General features: G+C 38.1%; 1 protein-coding gene across 4 annotated transcripts in view; it reads right to left on the bottom strand.

Annotated features, from left to right (window-relative positions):
- The window catches only part of HMG20A (high mobility group 20A), a 48,616-nt gene that overhangs the window by 12,991 nt on the left and 13,527 nt on the right, over window positions 1–22,098 (bottom strand). For all 4 annotated transcript variants that reach the window (XM_052807114.1, XM_052807113.1, XM_052807117.1 and 1 more), the window contains 5 exons: window positions 8,698–8,790; window positions 6,410–6,557; window positions 4,810–5,025; window positions 1,623–1,755; window positions 1,217–1,248 (listed from right to left, as the gene is read on the bottom strand). In XM_052807114.1, the coding sequence (XP_052663074.1) occupies window positions 1,217–1,248; window positions 1,623–1,755; window positions 4,810–5,025; window positions 6,410–6,557; window positions 8,698–8,786 (618 nt within the window). In that variant the 5' untranslated portion in view covers window positions 8,787–8,790. The remainder of the gene's footprint in view (window positions 1–1,216; window positions 1,249–1,622; window positions 1,756–4,809; window positions 5,026–6,409; window positions 6,558–8,697; window positions 8,791–22,098) is intronic.

Below are 22,098 nucleotides of genomic sequence, written 5' to 3'. Positions count from 1 at the left end.
AACTTGAAGCCTTCAGTAATCTCTCTTTGTACAATTAAAGACAAACTTCGATTCAGTGACTGTAGAACCAGAAATCCTGGGAACCACGTACTTCTAAAGATTAATCTTACTGCAAGTACTTCCTTTAAGAGTTAATAAAAAGGCATATCGAAAACATGCTACTAAAGTATCTTCCTGGAAGTGAAACTTATTTTCCTTAAAAGTAGACAAGACCAGTAGTTGCCTCTCAGCAGTGCGCAGCCTTGTCACTATTGTAATGAACACATTAAAAAGCAACTTGATTGCTTTCCCAAGGCAAAGAACCTCACAAAGAAAAACAGATCTTTCAGAAAGGCCTATTGCTTACAAGTGAAGAGGCTGTGTATAAACAAGATGTTTCGTTGCTTTTTGTTTGCAATTTATTGGCAACCATGAAAGAAGCTCTGTGGCCCTAGGTAATACAACTGGAGAGAGTTTCAGCGCTTCAAGGGAAGAGATAGCATAGTCAGCCAGGATGCACAAGATTTGTGATACATCTCATCAACTAAAGCACAGGCATCTTACCTCCAGGCATTATTACTCTTGTCCAATATTTACATATGCAAAGGTTGGGGGGGCAGAGGGGCAGGCAGGAGGAGGTTTAAGCCAGACATCTCCCAATGATTTGGTTACTTTACCCATTTTCTTCTCAAGGAAGCCACAAGCATTCATGTTGCTGCAGAAAATCAGTACCTGAAAACAGCAACCTAAAAGGTGCTAACTTGGAAGGTTTATCTAGGTCTCAAGCTATTTGTACATTTTACCTCAATTTTCACTTACCAAGTAATAATTAAAATTCTCTGCTTTGAAAAATTTCAAAGTAAAAATTTTGCAAGTTGAACCTCTAACACACCAGATACTTAAAGGCTCAATTATACTGACTTGCACCCGTTGATTTATTTAACATTACAAAACAAATCTGTTTTAAGTGTACCCTACACTCCCACTTTATCTTACATCATTTGTACCTGCCCAAGACTTACTAAATTTAGTTTTCATCATACTAATGTGATCATAAGAGTTCTCAGTTGTTTCTAACTTTTGATCAAAAACTGCATAGGAAGAGGAAGAATTCATACTCTAAACCTCTGATTAGGGTCTTCAACTGCCATAAACTATTTTTTTATTGACTTCACTAGAAACCTGTGTCATCTGAAAAATGTGTCCACTGACATAAGGGTAGAATGAAGATGTTTACCTCATGATCATGGGCTGGCTGTCTTGCTCCATCTGAAAATGAAAAAACAAACAAGAAATCCCCCAAAATACACAAGATTTGAGAAAACAAGAACCAAAGCAGTTACACAACCATAATTACACAACACTTAAAGACAGAAAACTTGTGCAGCTTCCCTAATAAACCACATAGAAGTTGTGTCTAACTTTGATGCTTTTAGCGCACATCCTCCAATACAATCTAGGTACAGTTAAATTTACATAAATCTTATCACTTAACACTTGGCTGATGCAAATGCCATAGAAAGAACACATTCACTTTTTAAAAAGCCTTTAGATCAAAGGCTTTAAATGAGTGTGAGGCTATATGACTAGCTGGGAATCTTCCATTATTCTACCTAGGCACGTATTTTTGTCCCATTCAATACCTTGTCTGTGTGATTTGCCTTTTTGTCTGTCCTGCGCTTTCCTGCTAAAGACTTTGTAGGCTTCAGTCTTCTGATACTGCTCCAGCTCCCGCATATAACGCTCCTTATCTCTATCTGCTTCATCAAGGTATCGCTGAAACAAAAAAGTCCGAGAGTTTCAGGGAGTTTCCTCCCCTTCAGGAGGAAGGGAAGAAAAACAACTTGTCAGATGAAGTGCTGATCCATTTCACCTATGCAAACAGGAAAGGAATGAAGAAACAATGAGAATGTATGTGAGATGCAAAGACATAAGATTTCTGGATAAAATTACTGTATTCTCATGTCCCATTTTCTCTCTCTCTTTTTTTTTTTTTTTAAATTCAAATCACTATTCTGTTAACTCTTTTTTGTTAGGCCTACAAGTCACCTGCTACTGAGCTACTCAACTCAACTGAATATTACCTACACATTATAGACCAAATACTTAAGAATTGCCTTTCTGTGGCCAGGATTAAATGCCGTCAAGCAAGAACGCCTTAACAGACATGCTTTAAGGTTCAGATCTGTAACAGTGGGGTTCCAATACACTCTTGTTTTCATGCCCCATGACAAAAAGCACTACCATTCTACAACCACACACTTCGCCCATCTGAGAGGTGAACGAAACATTATGGCTATTGGAAAAGAGTAGCATAAAGATAAAAGAGCCTAGGTTATATCAATTTAAGCTATCTGCTTTTAGGTTAAAAGAAATCTTTTTTTTTTTTTTTTTTTCCTAGCCTGAAGATATTTCACACATCTGCATAATGGAATGAGCTTAACTAGAGAATTCTTTAGGAGAACTGATAAACTGAAAGCCATTTAAGGAGTGGTCACAACACTTACTAATGGGATTCTTTCAAGAAAAAAGTTGCCCTCCAATTTTTTCCCCCAATGAGCTTAAAATTCAATTAAAGTAAGTGTTAAAACAGAGAGATCCTTAGTCACCTGGTATGCCTTTTATTTTCATTAAGTCATCACAACAATACAGGTAACAGTTATAAATTCCATGCATTTGCTACATTGTTTTGACCCTGCTGAGGATATTGTTAACATTCTGGAGTGGGGTGCAAATGTGGTGATGCAGGGTTTGCATTGCTTTTGGACATTGTATTCTTCCATAAGACATTAATTCTTCTTTTCCATCTCCAGCAACGTGCTGCTCAGAGTGCAGTAACTGAGTTAAAAACAACACAAGTTTTTCCTCCTTGTGTTTTGTATGGATTGTTTTGAATCAGTAAGAATGAGTTCTGCTGCACTACCTGTAAGTAGATGTCCTAGGTTTTCTAGTGCAGATCTACACATCTCATTAGATATTCCCCCATACAGGGGAATAACAAGAAGAATGATTATTAGGGTGTTTGCTTTATGATTACAGTAATAGTCTTTTTCTGAGGGAGACTCACTGTTTGGTCAGTCCTGTCAGCTCAACTAACGTGTCCTTATGCTTGCCAAATACAAAGGCAAGTAGCAAGACTACAGGGCTGGAACAGGGGAAATGCGAGACTTTCCCTTCAACTTTTGTATCAGACAGCTAGTTTGCTACTCACTGGAGATCAGCCACAAAAGCAGAATGTCAGACATGCTTCTCCCCTGGATTATGTGGCAGTAACCTGCAGTGCAATAGTATACTATGACTCCACTGCTTGCTCTTGGAGAATGACTTCATAGTTGTTAGCTAACCAAATTCAAGCTTACTCAGCTTCAACAAGAATTTTGGGCTGTCGTATTAGATGTGGGTTCTAAAGCGGCAGTGGCCTCCACTGCCTTAATAAAAAAGGGCAGTGGAAACTGAAGGGAAGGAAGCGCTCAGCAGTCCTTCCCTGAGCCGTGATAGGTTAGAGACTCACAGCTTTACTCAAAAAGGACAGATTCCCTGGGGATTTAAAACGCAGCACATAGACTAGAGATTTGAACTCAATCTCCTTTTCCCCAGGTTAAAAATCTGTCTCAGACACGATAAGAATATGTTAAGGACAGGAGGTAGAGGGGCAGAATGTCTTATTCTCTTTCCCCCTCTCTGCCAGCAGACAGCAACATCATTCTCACTACAGGTGTGTTCCAAATCAACAGCTTTGCCTTGACACACATTTTTCATTATGGTTAAAATGCTATGCCTATGCACCATTTTATAATATCTCTGTATAACTTGTATTCTACAAGCTTAGTAAAAAGCAACAAAAGGAACTCTTGTTTTTTGCATCATCCCATTTTTCATCCAGCCGTGATAAAAACTTTTAAGTATTTCAAAAGCTTAAACGTCCTGATAAATTTGTATGATAGCATAAATTTCCACTGTGATTTAACTACTGCTTTGCTGTAATCTCCAATTAGCAATCAGGTGTGAATGGTAAGACACCCATTAGCAATAAAGAGGTCCACTCTAGAAGGAGTTAAAGAACCAGACCCAACATTGCCTTGGTCTTCATTCATGTATCAGACAGTGCAGAAGGTGACAGAAGTCCCAATTAGAAGACATCCCATTCTGACTGAAAGGTGGGAAAAAACCCACCTTTTCCTAAGGTAATGCGTGTAGAAACTAGAATACGTAACTCTCACTGTGCTGTCCATCATACAGATCTCAACTTACTTTCTAGGGCTAGCAATACTTCAAAACATTGTCTAAAAGTTTATTCATGTTAACCACCTCCTTCAGTAACCTGTCCTTTCAGGTCTGCTTGTCTTAGAGTAAGACACCATATGTTTATATACATTGGTGAGTTTGTAAAATAAACAGAACTGCAAAATCCTTCAAGCAGCTCTGAAATCCTGCCAAGTTCTTCTCAGCCACAGTGAATAAATGCCTGCCCCGTCCTTCCAATGGCTTTGGCCTTGGAAACTGGTAGGTCTCAGCTGTATGCGAGTTAGGTACAGCGTTACATCCAGATGAATCGCATAAACCATGGGATGTCTCACTAGAACAATCCCCCCCGTTCTGAATATATTATTGCACTAGAGGATATGGTTCTCCTCAAGTCACACCTGGATGAGACACTACAGCCCTACCAGGGTTCATTATTTGAACTCTGGAGGACCTGTGCCCCTTATTTTGAAATACATTCCTAAACACAACTTTAATCAAAAGCCTGCGTTAACTTCCTCACTAAACAACAATATACCCATTTAACAGTGATCATAATCCAACAAGGAAAAGGGAGTTTAATGGTACCCGTTTCTCCTCAGGAGGCAGTTTACTCCATTCATTGCCCAGCATCCTGGTGATCTCTGGGAAAGGGACTTCAGGCCTCTTCGCTCGAAGCTGCTCCCTACGCTCATTCATGAATCGTACATACCCTGTGAGGGGGGATTTGGGGGCATTGGTGTCCCTAAGGGGTTTCTTCCTCTTTCTCCCTTTGGCCCAGCCTCCTCGTTTAGTTCTTTGCTGCTGCAAAATGAAAACGGAAGAAAATTCAGATTGAGGGAAAAGAATTACCACCTCCGGAAGGAATACATATTCATGTCTCAAACATTTTCATCGGGAGTATGTTGCTGCAATACATCCTCTCCATGGATGTAAGTTTCAAACCTTACTTTAGAGCAATCATGACTTTTCTCTAAGCAAAGCCAAAGAAGTCTCATTGTGAAAAGTTGTTTGCAGTTTCTCCTGGTCCACAGGGACAATAAAATAACATTTACATCAACTTCTGATTGTAAAACTGTGAGGCTTGATAACCCATGAAATTATCATCCTAGCTAATGCAACTGCAATTTTTTGTTGTTGTTGTTGTTACTTGTTTGTTTGGTTTGGTTTTTAAAAAATTATTCTCACCCTCACATACCCTCCCCCCTCCAGCCATTTGCCTCAAAATCATGTTTGGAAAGATTTTGTGTATTAGTTAACAATTGTTAACTAGTTATTTTACCCCTTCCAAATCTTTCACCTTTGTGCATTATGTGCCCAAAATATAGGTGAAAGGACCATATATAGGCTTTTCTATTCTAATCTACTCAATAGGCTTTCTTTCCCACTAATCACATCCAATAGAGATATGAACAAACTCCGCTGTAAGATTTGCCTGTGGCACACTGTGAGCTCACAGGAATAACACAATTACCATTCATCCTCTTGGCCTCATACTACTACTATAGCAGTCTCTGGACAAGACTATTTTCCTATACTATGTACATACAACTATTTCAGTACTTCTAATCTCTACCCAGATCAACATGTTCCTACCATCATGTTAGTTTTAGTTTCCTTTCTGGGATTTTACTACTTCCTCAATTAAACAAGGACCTCACAGCTGAAAACAAACTACAACAAGGAATATCAAATGCATCTATCAGAAAAACCAAAACCATTTTCTTGTCAAACTTCAGATCCTTCATGATTTAGTTACCAAAAATCAGCGCAGGATGGTACACAAGGAATGATCTAAAGTAGTAAGCATAATGCTCTCAAAGACATCAGTTACTCTCAGAAGAGTACAACGGTCTCACTTTCCTGACTCTCAAGAGATAAAGTAAGCTGTGGCAGCTGACCATTGAGTCTTCAGAAAAAGACTGAATGCAATACCAGTCTGTGGACCCTGCTGGCTAAGCTAGAGACAGGCATGGTGTTCTCTGTACATTATGACTGCCAGCTTTCCTTGGCTATCTGTGTGCAGTTGTACAACACAGGAGAAAACTAGAGAGAATCAAAAGATGAAAATGGCAAATAGATGAAAATTTGTGATCCTATCCGAAAAAATCTGAGGAGGTAAGACAAACTATAATGACAAAACTCCATGCTTTTGCTTCATTGAGAAGTCACTATTATTTCATCTCACCTCCTCCTCAGGCTTCTGCTCAGTGTTTTCAGCAGTATTAGAGGACTCATTTTGCAGCTGCTGAACCTGTGACAAATCCTCCACCAAATCTGGGTTATTCACAGACTGTGAAGTTCCACCACTGAATGAACTCTCAGAATGCGCTAATCTGAAAAAACATATAATAGCAAAAGAAAAAAATTAATCATCATATCGCTAAATCACTTCCTCCCCAATCTTCTAAAACATGCAAAAATGTTGCAAACACATTCAGTTCTTATACTAGCAAGAAAAAAAAATATTTTAAAGACTAATTTTTGAAGAACTGTCTGTTCCATCCAAGCAACTGCTCTAACTACTACAGTTACTATGGACTTCCAAAGACAGTTTGATTTTTGAAGTGTTATTTTGTTTCATTTTTGGTGAAGCTTTTGATTATACAAACAACTGTCAAGCAAGTAAATGTTTGGATCAGAAATCAGAAAGCACGAATCTACACTTCTTCAAAAATACCGTAAGGAATTTGAAATGAATGGTTTCATCTTCAACCAATAATACACACCTTTCTGGATGCATTTAATATCTTTCTCCACAAATACACTTGAAGGTTTGTGGTTGTGTATGATTTTTGAATTGAACTTCATTCAACATAACCTCCTGGTGATACATGTGGGTATTTAAAGCACAAACATGACTAGCTCCCAACAGGCTCCTGAATGGCCACTATTTAATTTTGTTGCAAGAGCTCTATCAATCAACCTTACTCCAGGAAAGGGCAAGCTGCCTGGAGGCAAAAAACCCAAACCAAAACAAAAAAAAACCACAAAAAAAAAAAAGAGAAAAAAAACCAAGCACGCAGAAATATTTCTGAAGGTAGGCAGATAGAGATGAGCATATATTTTGGGGCAACAACCCCACAGTCATTCTCACCACTGCGCTCAGTGGGCAAATTAATATAACATTTTGGGACTCATCTCAGAATCTAATCCCTTCTTCAGCCAAGCTAAAGATTACTTGGCCTTGCCTAGTTACATTCATGAAAATTACTATAACGGCAGCATATGCTTCAAGTCAGCTTTGTTCGTTTACTCAGATCTACAGCTGCTTCCATGCATGCCAAATTTTAAATATTCAAAATAATTGTTCCTATAGAATACAGCTATGGAAAACTGAGATATATTAACAGAATTGTTAGTTGAATGCCTACAGGAAACTTTGTCTTTAAATAGAGAAAACAGCATATTTTCATTACTCACTATAATGAACAATTGCGGCATAATTACTGGTAAAGACACAAGGGCTGGAGAGATCCATGCCTGACTTTCAGATATCACATTGAGTTCATATTTCTAACAATTAGAGAGAAAGAAAGGGAACAAAACATACACACTCCTATAAGTTAATTACATTTGGTGTGTATCAAAAAGAAAATGGAACAATACAGTTTCTTAGAATCACTGTTACGGTTTGAAGAACATTTCAGCTTTCCTATCCGTTACCCCTTAGCAGGGAAGCTTTGTAAACTACACATCCAGGAAAAACTTCAATGTGATGTAGCCATTTGCAGCGAAAGCTGATGAAAGCTCATTCAACACATTAATACCTCTTGAACACAAACCTAATTTGAACATGTACCTCATTTGGCACCAGCAAGTTTGAAGTCCCAGATATGTAAATCCATATTCAGACCTGCTTGAAGTAAATGTGTCCATATTCATTTTTACAGGGCTTTACCTGCCTGCAAAGTCTAAATATTATTGCTTGGTGCTTTACAAAACAGAAAAGAAAAATCAAGTATGAAAACACAGCAAGAATCCCTTGTATTCCTAAAAGGCAACTTCTTTTTGTAATTTTGATTTTAAAAGAGGCCATTGTTTCAATCTGTAAAAGCAGAGTCAGTGTGACAAAAATGAAAGACATCAGTTTCTCAGTGGTTTTCAGAAATCAGTGATGAACAGTATATCTTTAATAGAAGTAATTTATTTAGCAGGGACCACTGTAGCCAACAGATACACACCCTCTCTCTCTGCCCCCATCATGCTATCTAAATCTGTCTTAAAGACTAAAATCCTAGGAAAAACAGACTTTAAAGAAAAGTTTGTGATCACTTCCATCAGTTCAGAAGGGTCCTGGTTTCTCCTAGAGTCCTGTGATGTTCTATGAAGGCCAAGGGAGTGTCGTAGGATTTTTGTTGGTTTTATTTGTTTGTTTAAATTACTTAGAATGCCCTCTTCCCACTGTAACAGTTTCCCTGGCAAGTCTAGAGATAGTACCTATCAGCTGAAGGTTAAAAAGAAGTAGTTGCTTACCCAGTTACAGTAATTTCACTACCTTCCTTAGATCCATCTTCATCTGTAAAAAGTGGAGGAAGGTTGGAGCCAGCCACCAAGTTCTCCATACCTCTGGTAAAGAAAAAAAACAAACCACAAAAAACCAAAAGCAAAAAAGGTAAGTTAATTATCTCATTGTTTCCCTTCAAAAGCACTTCACTTTAAACATCACAACATACCACAAATTTTTTACCCCATAAACCAATTAGCCACTCATAGCTGGTTGGCCTCAGGACAGATCCCATAGGCAGCTGTGCTTAAAGTCAGAGAAGATCGATCATAAATAATGGTTCAATTCAGAGTTTCCCTCTTAACTGAGCCCTGTGCCAATGCCACAGTGTTGCTGGAAATCACACTGTAGCATTCTATTTACCCCTTGAGAGAAATTTTCATTCATTATACTCAGCACATAGGTATGTAGATCCCACTCTTCAAATCCACCTTCCTGTTCATCCTCAACTGTGCACCCTCACCACAGAGGTTTCTGTGTTGACCCCAAAAGAAAACTGAAACTAAGTCCACCCCTGAAGTTTCAAATTAAGATTGTATTTGATAATTCCTTGTCCACAATTTCATAATATACCTAGGCATGTAGTTGAGTGTTATTGCTAAGTAACAGAACACAGGAATGTTAGCTAGATTATTTTAAGCTTCGACTCCCATAGAACAGTTACAGAAGCAAGCAGTTTAAGGCACAACATACTTCGCATTCAACACAAACTGTTCTCAAGTTAGAATTAGTTTTTATATCCTTGTAGCCTGCCATGGGAATTTGATGTGAGATAAGAAATCCAAAGAATAATTAAATTGATTCATCCGCTTTCTTACTAAAACACAGAACTGTTGTATTGTAGGGAAAAAAAATCCCCAAACAAAAAGCCTTAACAAGCTCGCTCTACAATTATGAGTTGCAGTTTCAGCCCATTTTAAAGGGCCATACTACTTAACTTTCTGTTCCTTCAGTTTAGAAGTCACTTTGGTGAGCTAGCAGATATTCAACTTGAGTATTGCTATCCCTTTCAGCTAGTATACTTGAACTTCAAGCATGGAGGGACTGATGAGAGTTATAATCTTGTGCTGCTTTCTCCTGAATTGGTATGCTTTCCACTCAGCATTGAAATCAAAGTGATCCAAGACACAAAATCCTGCTCCATGTTTTTAATATTATATTTGTTTTAACCCACCCCAGTTCCACAGGTAAAAGTTTTCTACAAACAAAAGTAATGACCCTGTTTCTTGCATCTTGTATCACTTAAAGATCCCTATCACAAGTACTACATCTGATATGGCACAAAACTGTTCCCAACCAACCAGTGAATACAGCAGGCTACCCAAACAGGTGTGCACTGTGCTCCTACCCAAAGGACTTTGGATGCGAGACACATTTATTCCACAGCTATACTTGGTTAAAATTGGTCAAAGGACTCAAAAGGCTACTCTCAGGAACCAAGAGGGTAATCATACATCTGACATTCTGTTTTGAGATCATAAGCTCTGCTCTATTCATTTCATGCCTCCCTTTGAAAACGTAAGAATAGCTACTCCCTTTAGCAACAGCTCTATAACTTCATAAGTTACTACAGATGTTAGTTGATTAAATTAATCTCTAGTAAGTCTCCAATTTGTTCAGTTAAGCAAATGTTCAGTTAATGCTCACAGTAGATCAAAGGTCTCCATGAATCGGGCATTGTGTCAATCTGATTTCCACCATGAAGTTCATTTCAGTTTCCAAAAAAGACTATCCATCCCATACAGGAGGAAAGTACAAGAGCAGTTACCTTCTCTCATTTTTCAGATGACATTCACCCTTTTCTCATCTGTTTCTCCAACTGTTGAGATCCTCAGATCATCCTTAAGAATCCCATCATTCTGATTCCTTATCTAGAAAATAATTAAAGCTAGGCAGACTGCTTCTAGGTGGTACAGACATTGACCTCTAGCAGAGAAACATCCTTTACTCATGTATAGGAAAGACTCCACCATGAACAAAGAAAGGTAATTCCTGCTCTACCATTACAAACCATGAACTGAATGTAGTTTTGGGACCTCAGCCTCAACAGAGATGTGGCAAAGCTGGAGACTGTCCAGCAAAGGGCTGCCAAGATGTTCAGGGGCCTAGAGCACCTGACCTGATAAGGGATGTTGAGGAAACTGGGTTTGCTTAGTCTGGCAGAGGAGGCTAAGGGCAAATTTCATAGGTGCCTAAAGCTACCTGATGGAAGTAGCAGGGATGACAGAACCAAACTCTCAGTCGTTATATTGGCTTTGCACATTCAGATTGGACACCAGGAGGGTAGCGCAACACTTGAACAGGTTACCAGAAAGATGGCAGTCGAGTCTATCCTTGCAGATTTTAAATGCTCAGTTACACAAAGCTGTAACTGACCTAAACTAGTGTTGGCAATAGTCCTGCTTTGAGTGGGAGGCTGGACTAAGATGACCTCCAGATGTCCCTTCCAAGCAACATCTGCAGTTCTCCGAATCAGAACTCTACATTATGCTTTCTTTCAAATACTAGCATCTCTGACATAAAAAGGAAGAAAACTCAAATAATACAATGCTTTTAGGAAAAGTGGAGAGATACTCTGGTGGAACATACAGGATTTTAATTCTTAAGAAGGAAGCACAAACACTACTTCCTCACACATAGAAAAGAATCTACATCAAGACTGGGCCTTTATGTATTACAAGAAAATCTGAAAATTCAACTGATTTGAAGAATGAGCTCTTCACTGCTGCCCAGAAAGCTGTTTAAGCACAGCTACTAAATATACACCATAAATTGCTTCATGCAGTTGTCAAGTAAGGGAATAATGAAGTTTTGCTTTATATTACACAGTTTTTTAGTTTTGTCGGTCAAAAGTCCTAAGTTAGTATCTTCAAAAAAGGAAGCTTAAGCAATTAGACTAAAACCTTGCAAATCTATTTTTTTATATATGTATATAGATGAAAAGCTTTATGCATGTCTGAAAAAATAAAATAGCTTGCTTTGTTGTCCAGGCACCTCCAGCAGCCTTCTTGGGGTCAAGGACCTCTTCTCAGCCTCACCACATCAATTTACTGGCACTTAGCACCCCCACACATGCCTTAAAAGAACACACACCCTCTGCATCTGAACACACCATTAACAAGTGCTTCTGTCCCTCATGCCCACTGTGACTTTCTCACCAGGTCCCAGTATGTCTGTTCACATCTGGACCTAGTCAGCAGCAGCAGAGTCTAAGCTTGCTTTCAAACTGTGGGGAGGCAGCTGGACATCAACCTTAACAACATACAAGCAGAACACAAACACAGGAAGCTGGGAGAACACACACATCATTCTTTAATTTTTTCTTTCTTTTTCTTTAACCCATATGCTTTAGATACTAACTCTTTCAGCTAATACTGAGCCATGTCCTAAAGAAAATTTAACATCAGTGAATTTGCAATGGCTTCTAATCTATTCCAGAAAGCAAGAAAATACAGTTCCCCAAAAGCTCACTGAGAACGGATGGGAACCTACACACAAGTCTTTCAGTCACTTTTCTCATGGATAACTGTCCCATGCATTTGGTCCAAAGCCGTTATCCACTAGTTTCAACCCCACTGCAGAGCTACATGTTCATTTCATGGCTATAACAAAATGGGCAAAACAAAAATCTGAGAAAAAGAACAGTAATGGGGAAGGGACTTGCTGCTTCTCAAATTTAAGCCTTTACAGAATTCACAGGACTTGAAAAGGACAGTTGCCAAGTCCCATCTAGATTTGTTCTGAATATTTGTGCAGCTTTGTTAATTTAAACTCTGGCTAAAGCGCCTAATGAGACACATTTGACTAAATTTAAGGCACAAGACATTATGTACACTTGGTTTTTTAATGGCTAACACATATATCCTATTTTCATTTTTTAACTATGTCTACCCAAATGCAAAAATAAAACTGAAATTGATGTTAAACTCTAAACCTTTACAACCACTACAATTCAATACAAGTAAGCACCACCTCCAAATAAAACTAATTCAACCTAGAGCAGCTCTGAGTTCACTGTACTGCCACACTACTAGTTGTATCGGCTCAAGGAAGAAACCAGCTAAGCAGGAATACGAAGAGACTGATTTATTTATTAACAGCAGCATTTGATAAAGTGTTTGAAGAACCATGATTTATTTTGGGATAGATCAGTTCTGCAAGATCCAGCATGTGCTCAATTATATTCCCTTTACAACTTTTGCAGGGTGGAGCAAAGACTACAGCCAAACAAAAACTGTAATGCTCAATCATACCACCACTTGGAGTTTCCATAGGGACTCTGCTTCCATTTTAAGCACAATACTGCTCAACCAGAAACACTGTTCTCAGAATGCCAGCAGCAGACATGTACCTCCCACTCTACTATGGATAAGCCGATACAGTCAGCAATACATTTTTTTCTGACTTTACCTTAGTTCCAAACACTCCAGGCTCTCCTGTGCACTGATTTTACTCCCAAGTGCAGACTCCACAGGAACTTGAGATTTGGGTTTTTTTTTTTTCCTTGTATTTCCTACATCCAGCATAATAGTGGTCAGTTGTGGAACAGCAGTAACAACCTGAACTACAGAGGCTGGAAGAGTTTTTTGGATGTCTGGTTTGGGGTGCACTACCAACCAATATTTTAAAAGGATAAAAAACCAAAAGCAAAAAAAGCAAGTACAAGGATCAAGGAAAAGTGGAAGCCTGAGCTCCAGAGAACAAAGCAGCATTATATGTGCAAAAATCCAAGATGAGACCAAGAAAAATACCAGCAAAGAACAAGTTTCCTAGCATTCCACGCTCTCAATGTTTAAACATGGATAAGATTTTCAAAGATCCATCAGTCAAACCTCTTTAAGAACCTAGAGAAGATTATACATTATCCTAAGACATCAAAAATCTGGCCTAACTTATCTTTTTCTTTCCCTCCCTTCCCTCATCTTTCAGGGAAAACAAGGGCCTCATCGTGCAGAAAATCTACAACGGTATTTTGTAACTTTCAGTTTAAATTTTCTAGCTGGATGCTTCACCTGCATGCAATGAGAGATCATACTTAATACTACAGAGTATATTGACATGCTTTGACAGGATTACTTGGGAAATGAAAGAAGAATTTACACAGCATAAAGTTTTAAGTGCTACTACACACATCAATACACAGGGAAGAATCAAACAGTAGGTGATCAAGTAACTTTCAAAACTAGAACTACAGTTTAAATAAACTTTCTTAATTTCTTCTCACATTAACTTTTGTAGGTCATGCCATATAATTGTAATGTTAATCCAGCAGCAAAGATGAAGGAGCCGAGTTGCACTTTGCATAGACTGAAAGCTACCATATGATCTAATTTCTAGTCACCTCTGTACAATAGAAAAGCTAAAAGAATGTAGTTGTAAAATCAGGGTGAGAACAAATCCGTGATAGGGGCTAGACAAAATGACTGATTTTTTCCATAGCATCATTACTATGGTTGCATTGTTAACAAGGTTATTATAGGGCAGCAGACCTAAACTCATGGGTGATGCATAATCTAAAGCCCAAGATTTTTTTTAAGAGCCTTTTATGCATGCAATAAATGAAGGCTAAAATTTGTCACAGCCAACCTTTTCTTCAGAGAATCAGATCATTCTACTCAAACAGCAAAGATGCCACTTAAAATGTGCAATCAATTTTATCTAGCAGACCACCTCAATGTAGCACATCTGCATTCTTATTTTTCAAAGCAGACAACTAGAGTCAGCGGAGAACATGTTCATGGCCAGACTGTTACAACAATGCAAGCTAAAAGCAGCTGTTCTTCTCTAACACTGTGCACTGCTGTCTCACAGCTCACCCCAGATGAAGAAACAGTCTCTTCCAGACTCAAAGCAAAGCAATTACTGTACACTCTCCAAAACATTCATTGCTTCCACAAAACATAACTTGCTTTGCTTGTGTAAAGCGATTCACAACATGTGAAATGAGGCTGGACTCTACAGTGTCTGTGCAGGTCTGGTCATGCAATAAGTCATTGTCAAATGCAGACTGACTTCTTACTCATTCCAAGGCTGCACGGAGTCTTAAGAGGGCCTGAACACTGGAAAAGAAGGGTGAAAAAAGTCCTTAGCAATGTTGCCTTTATCTGATATGATGTAATCATTGGAATCTGAAGAAAAAAAAAAAAAAATCAAGAATTACTAAACTATTTAGCCATACAATTAAAAGGTAAGGTTATAAATGCATATGCATATTTAAATATGAAGTCAGCATCAGAAATCCAACTTACAGCCTGATTAGAAAACGCTGCAGGAGTTCCAATTACCTCATTGCTAGCTCTAGTTTTAGAAATGTTACTGCTGAGTGGAAGATTTTTCTCCCATATTTCCTATTCCTGAAGTCTCTCATCCTTCTTTGCCAGAACAAATAGCTCGAAACCTTACCATTCATAGTATAATAGATTAAAAAAAATAATCTTCTGCTACGTCACAGAAGAACCACAGTATTCCTTATCTAAGCATCAGAATCTGAACAGTTCATAATGTAAAGAATTTAAACTCAGATGATTTATTGAGAGAAAAACCCGTTGGATCATCACTTCCTCTGCCTGTCCACATGAAGCCAGAAGATCAGAAAGAAAACTGAAGCAAGTACATCTCCAATTAAAACCACAATGCTTTTGGACCTGTCAGAGGAAGTTCAGATTCTCTCTTGACAGCAGCATTCTCTTCCATCAGGCTGGATCAGAAGCATATTATCCAACATCCTTGACTGCAAAAATCAGATTTTACTTTTTCCCTACAGGCAACTCATTAGACAAAGGTCTTTGTGACTTTAGGAAAATTGCAAGCCAAACCTAATGGGATGAAGGTTTTTCTGTCAGACCAGAAAGCACATACCAGAGAACAGCCAACTGCTTTTATTTTTACTTCTTGCCAGTAAAAACAAAGCAACACTAGAGACCAAAATAAAGACTTGCAGGAAAAAATTCCAGAGTTCCATTGCAATTCCAAGCAGCTTAATGAAAGAAGGGAAAGATGCAAAGCTTAGTTTTATGCTTAGTTTATTTGGATCTTTGTGGCAAATGCTAACAAAGCTAGTAATACTCAAACCTTAGTAACAGCTGCCAAACATCTGCAAAAATGTATTTTTAAAAACCACAAGTGTTCAATTCTATATTCTGCTCTTATTTATAGAAATGCATTAGGATGGGGCATATACAAGACATCTCATATATATAAAATCCTCCTGTTTCCTGGAATTTAAGCCCTTATTCACACAGGAAGGGTATATACTCAACTCTGCAGACAAAAGCAAGAACAGCTCAACATTGAATTCCCTCTCCCTTCAAATACATGAAAGAAATTTTGCATCAGCAATAAACAAGCTTTTTAGATCACTCAAGGGAAAACAAAACCCCACAATGAGATGACTGTACAATTAGTTGTGCTATCCACCCCTAGATAGCTGAAATCGGTAACTGTGGTACAGGTATCCAGAGGGAAGGCTTTGTTATCCAGCCCTTCATTGCAGGTATTAAGCATCTATGGATTCAGATAGTTAATTTTATCCTAAATTAAACTCCTTAATGATAGTATCACTTGCCATTTAAAATAATATCACTAACATACACGACTCTGCAAAATTAATTTAATCCTCAAGTTATAGATCTCACATGAGAAAATATAAACCATTCAGATGATAAAAAATAAGTATCGAAATGAATCTTGACAATTTTTTATTTTAATTAATCATTCTACCTAAGGTAAGTTCAGTATTTGACTAACAGGGATGGCACTGGCTGTTGTAATTTGTCCATAAACATCTCCTCTGAATTTCCAGTTACTGTAGGCAATTTAGTCTACCTCTTCACCTAGTCCATCATTTGAAAATTTCTCTAGGATCTGAGGACCTCGTAGTTCACAGGACAAAGTTTTCCAATAGCTACTTTTACATTAACAAGGCAAAAGGGATAATCCATAAAAAAACCACAACCACCAACTATGTAACAGACACAAACCATGCCTGGAGCACAGACACTTCTCTGAAAAACCACAGTGATCATCCAAGACTTTCCCAGATCCTGTTAGCTTCCCCATGAGTAAGCAAACAGTTACTTTCCTTCAAAATTAAAGTTTAGTTCCTCTGATCATTTATGTCAGTAAGACTCAATCATTTCACTGTTTGTGGAATGTAAACAGAAAAGCGCCATGAGCAAAGCAGTTTATTAAAAAATGTAAATTAACAGACTGAAGTTTTTTTATGATGTTTGCACAGCTCTAACATTTACCAGCATCACACAAGTGAAACAAGAAAGACTATTAATTAATACTTGAGGACTACTTTGATTTAAAATACCAAGCAAGTATTCTGAACTAGTGATAACTATGAATGTCAGGGAATCCTGATTGTGACTGGCCAGTGGAATGAAAAGTTACTTATTTGAAAATAAAATAATCGAAGAGTGGATACACCTGCTGAGATTGAGAAGTTGTTTTAAAGCGATTCTAGGACTTCTGCTCTCTCTCAAAGCCTTACTCATCACAAAAGTTGTAAGGGAAGTACAGCATATACTCCTAGCTCATTTAAAGTCTGAGAGAAGAAATTCTAGCTGCTGCCACAGAGGAATACAGATTGGAATTTCTCATGCACATACCCACCAAATAAGTCATTACTGACCATTTTACAGAATATGGGGTTGAATACTTTGGATGTGAGAATATACTGAAAAAGGGATTGAGTATATCCTTAAAAGAATGACTCACCACAGGCTTCATGACCCAATACAAAAGCATCTACTCTGACCTCAAGAGCCACAAAGACAGCATGGAACTGGATATTTTAAACGCACTGATATGGGTACAGGGACAAAGGTTAGAGGAAATGAAGTGTGGGAAGAGCCAGTGATTCTCACACAAAACAGGCAACTAATTCTGCCTGTTTTCAGAAAAGACTCATCTTTAGAAAAAATACAACATGCCAGCTTCCATGCATTTTTTGCTCTCATTTTCTTGCTGTTGCCTTGCACTATTCCAACATAAAACAATTGAGGTTGAGCAATCAAAAGCCTGTCATTTAGAAGAAATCACAATTTTTAGATAGCCTTAGTTGTGCAAAAATAACAGGTATATAAATGTGCACTCTGATCTGCTATTTCTTTCCCTTTAAAAGATCAACAGAACTGATACTAGCAAATTCTTTCTCATACCAAGAATAGTGAACATCTGGATTGGACTGTTTGTTTCTGTTCTTAAAGCTCTCTGGTAATAGATTAATATGTATCAGAAATGAAAGTTTGGATATATATTGCATGAAGTGCACCAAAATCCCTTTTCAGCCAAGGCTCTTCTAACAGTCTATTTTGGGATTGTTTCGCATACATCATATCATTGGCATCATAGGATAAAAATTGTATGGACCTCAGAAATAGACTGATGGAAAAATGAATAAGGAAAACAAGCACAAAAGAACAGATATGAGGTTCAAGCAAGTATCAAGATATCAGCAGACACTGCTTACAAAACCTTGTCTGGATTCATGAAAAGAGAAGAAACAGAAATAGAAATGACAGCACGAACCTGCCAAAACATCCTCTCTCCTACAGCAGCAGACAGCTCCTTTGACCAGTGCTAACAAGATTTTAAAGTTGTCTGAGGCCAAAGATGAAATGTATAAAGATAAATACTATAGGGAAAGACTACACCCAAAACATGAATTAAAAATTTTAGAGAAATTTGAGAAGACTGAAACTATACGCTCTTACTAGGCACATACCAGGCTTCCCCTGTCACCAGCAGAAGGGAAAGCACACAGAAATTTTAAAATCATACAAGAACCCAGATACTTCCACGGCTCCATAAAATTAACTTATATCAACAGCAGAATGTAGACAAATTAGAATAAAGCTTTACCTATCCTGATCTTCATCCTCCAAAGGCAATAAGAAATTATGGTATTTAGCATCATGAATGGAAAAAAAGGGAAAACAACAACAGCATAAGCCTACTGGAATATGGAGTAGTCTGACTGCTCCCCAGTTTTAAGCAATAAATCAGTCATCCAGAGTTGTGTGTGAGGTATGAAAAGAGGCAGGCAGAGAGCACATTTCTGGAACACCTGTGGCATACATAATGAAAATACTTAATTTTGCAGCAAGTAGGATTGAAAAGAAAGAAGCCATGCCAGCAGCATGCCTAAATATCCTAGGCTGAGTGCTCAAAACAACAGGTAAACATTTGCAATATTTCATCTGTTGCCCAAGCCACTTCCAGTAGCCCAAACAAATTGCTGTGAGGACAGCGGCTAACTTCTTCCCACCGCCTTTTTTACTGATTCTGCAATCTCTTCTTTGTGCCTATCCTGCCATATCATAGGCAAGAAGTCAAAAGAAACCAGGGGAAAATAGTGACCGAGAACAGAGCATCACCACCTAGAGACTGGAGCCAAATAGCAAACAAGAACCTGGGAAAAGTGTGGCTAAGACCTATAATAATCTGTTCTTCCAACTTCCTCTTCCACAGCTGCTCCTTGAATGCTGGAAACAAGGAACTGCAGGTGGGAAACATGCACAAGCTCTGCAAAGTAGAGGTGATCTACGTACACAATAAATTTAGTCCTAAAAGAGAATGTAAATCTTTTCAAATAGGCTTAAGACTGAACAGACACGAGGATGGAGGTCTCACAGGGAACACACAAAGTCTCAACCATTTATGTTTGAAAGGATTCCTAATTCATGTTTAGTTATAAATGCTCTGAAAGATATTTGGCATTCAGGTTTGAGTATTTACCATATTTAGCAAACAGCAAAGATTTATACTGCTTTTACATTTCCTTCTGATGATTTCATTTCTATATATATTTGTTAAGTAAATATGGTTCCTCTGAGCTACAGAATAAATATTATTGCAACACCCCTATATATGGGTAAAGATGCATAGCTGGTTTAAAGAAGGCCATATAGGAAATCTCTAAGAGCTAAGAATGCAACCAAACTTCAGAAACAGTCTTTAAAATACTACCAATCTTAACTTTTATTTTGGACATCTCAACTAACTGTTAGTCATTGGGTGGTTTCAGACATCTAGGAGTCGTCGTGAGAATCTGACTCAAATGCACATTATGCAATGCTTACTGCAAAGAAATAAGAACTAAAGTCTGCATGATCCTTGACAAAAGGTCAGTAACACTCTGGTTTACACAGCATTAAATAGTGGGAAAACAGAAAAATATTTGTATTTTCAGAAGGGCTACAACATAGATTTCACCTCAGTATAACCTCATAATCTGAAGTTCATTGCCTTGATCAGAAACAGACAAAGCAAACTGGTAGAACACAAGAGTTTAGGCAATACTCTGTCTTTTTTGATTTGTGGAGCCTAAACATTTTACAACAGGAGTGCAAGCACAGTGCTGCAAATTCAGGAAACTTTCCTTGGTTTCCTTTTGAAGCCTCTTAGAAGTGAGTAAATAGATTACCTGAGGATCCATTACCACATTTAATCCTAAAAGTCAGCTCAGGGGCTTTTCAGTTAGACAACTCTCTTTTCAGTCACCAGCACTCCCTTTGCATTTAAAAAAGGCTCCTCTGAAAAAGCACTCATCTGTATTTTGCTCCTCCCCACATCTCCCAGAACAAAGGCAAAAAAGCATGACATTGCTTTTTAAACATTACATTTTTTAAAAGCAGAAAGTATTCAACTTTTATGAAAACTTTAACAATCACATTTGAGCTTACGGACTTCCTGAGTTAAAACATTTATTACGGTAATGGAAGCTTGGCTTTCCTGGTCTTTAACAGTCTCCCAAAACAGCTAATTCCCACCCTGGAACTGTTTCCTGACCTCTAGAAAGGGTCATCTATGTATAACTGTAGACAAAATATGCCCATGGCATTCCGAAGCTCCATGGTAAACTCACTTAAAAGAATCCAGCAGGTTCAGTTCACATCTCAACTGAGCTTTGTTTTTCATGATAAAATATCCACTCCAGAAGAAACCCTTAAGTAACCCTTAAATAAACCTTTAAGTAACCCTTACCTGGCTGCCATAAGTAGCACACACTGATTCTTCAGCAATGAGTACATAGTTCTCAAAACAGGCTAGTCGTCTCTCCTATTGCTACCTGATAAGTAACAGCAATGAGTAAACGTCTAAGAGCAGGTTGCAACGTGTAAATAAAGAGTCCTGAAAGACCATAGAGGACTACTGCACTGGACACTACTTAATATCTCCCATGCGCAGCATATTATGCCTAGGTCTTGGAGTTTAGCATGTAAAAGACAAATAAAAGGAGAAGCCTATTATCTGAAACTATACCAACTAATCAAGCTGATTAGGAAAGACTGTTTGAAATTCCAGCTTGTAAAAACTGTATTTTTTTGAACAACTGAAGTGTATTTCATTTACAGCTAACAGTTCAATTAACAAGAAGCAGAAACATTCATCCACTTCACACTGAAACTTTCCTCTACTCAAGTATCCATGTCTTAATCACCACAAACTTGTTTGCATTCCTATTTAAAATGCATATGCTGAGTAACATTTCCTAACATCACCTGATAATCATGCATTTTATACATAAGTATCTTATAACCATACAAAAAACCTGCAAGATTCCAACTAGTTTTGCTGACTATGACCCACCCAGCAAAGCATTAATGAGCAAGACATGTCTAGTCACCGCATTTTCTTTGCTGGCTGTTCCTTCCTGCCCAGTTGTGGAGGAAGAAAAAGGAAACAATGTGAGAAAAGTCCACATTTTGTGCTATGCTGAATTAATCCCACTTCCACAAATCAAGAAATACATCTGTCATATCATTCACATGTAATGACTCAAAAGACTGCTTTAGACTAGAAGGGACTGCTGGAGGTCATCTGGTCCCAACACCTACACAAAACCAAAATGATGGTCATCTTTATGGCAGACACTACCATGGTAGACCGTCTGGCTCAAAGTTTCTGGTCAACACAGAAGTAAACCAGCAAACACCCTCACTGCTTTTTTTTGTTGTTGTTGTTAGGAAGGCTACCAACAGCTGAAGAAATTAGCACTTTTTATCCTCAGGACAGACAGTGATGAATAGAAGACAGGACATAAAAGCAGTTGAAAACATTCCTTAAAATGGCCACAGGAATAGAGGAGTATCAGACAACACTTCTCCCAGTCCTGACAAAGCTTGAGGGACACAAGAATAAAAAGACAATTCTTCTCTCTACCACCAGAACAGAGATGGAAAGCTTTCACTTTATTCATCTATTAACTAGAAAAATCTATCAAGAGAAACCTTAGCAAAGAATCCAGGATCTTCTCTCCAATTACTTAAGCTAGAGCTGGGCATCCAATATTATACTGCCCCTATACAAAGATTCCCTCACCCTTTGTATTAAGCTCAGATTTACTCTCAACTCCAAGT

The sequence above is a fragment of the Harpia harpyja genome, chromosome 14, assembly GCF_026419915.1.
Source record: "Harpia harpyja isolate bHarHar1 chromosome 14, bHarHar1 primary haplotype, whole genome shotgun sequence".
NCBI lineage: Eukaryota > Metazoa > Chordata > Aves > Accipitriformes > Accipitridae > Harpia > Harpia harpyja.
Note: the sequence above shows the minus strand (reverse complement) of the source record. Positions and strands in the feature narration are given on the sequence as shown.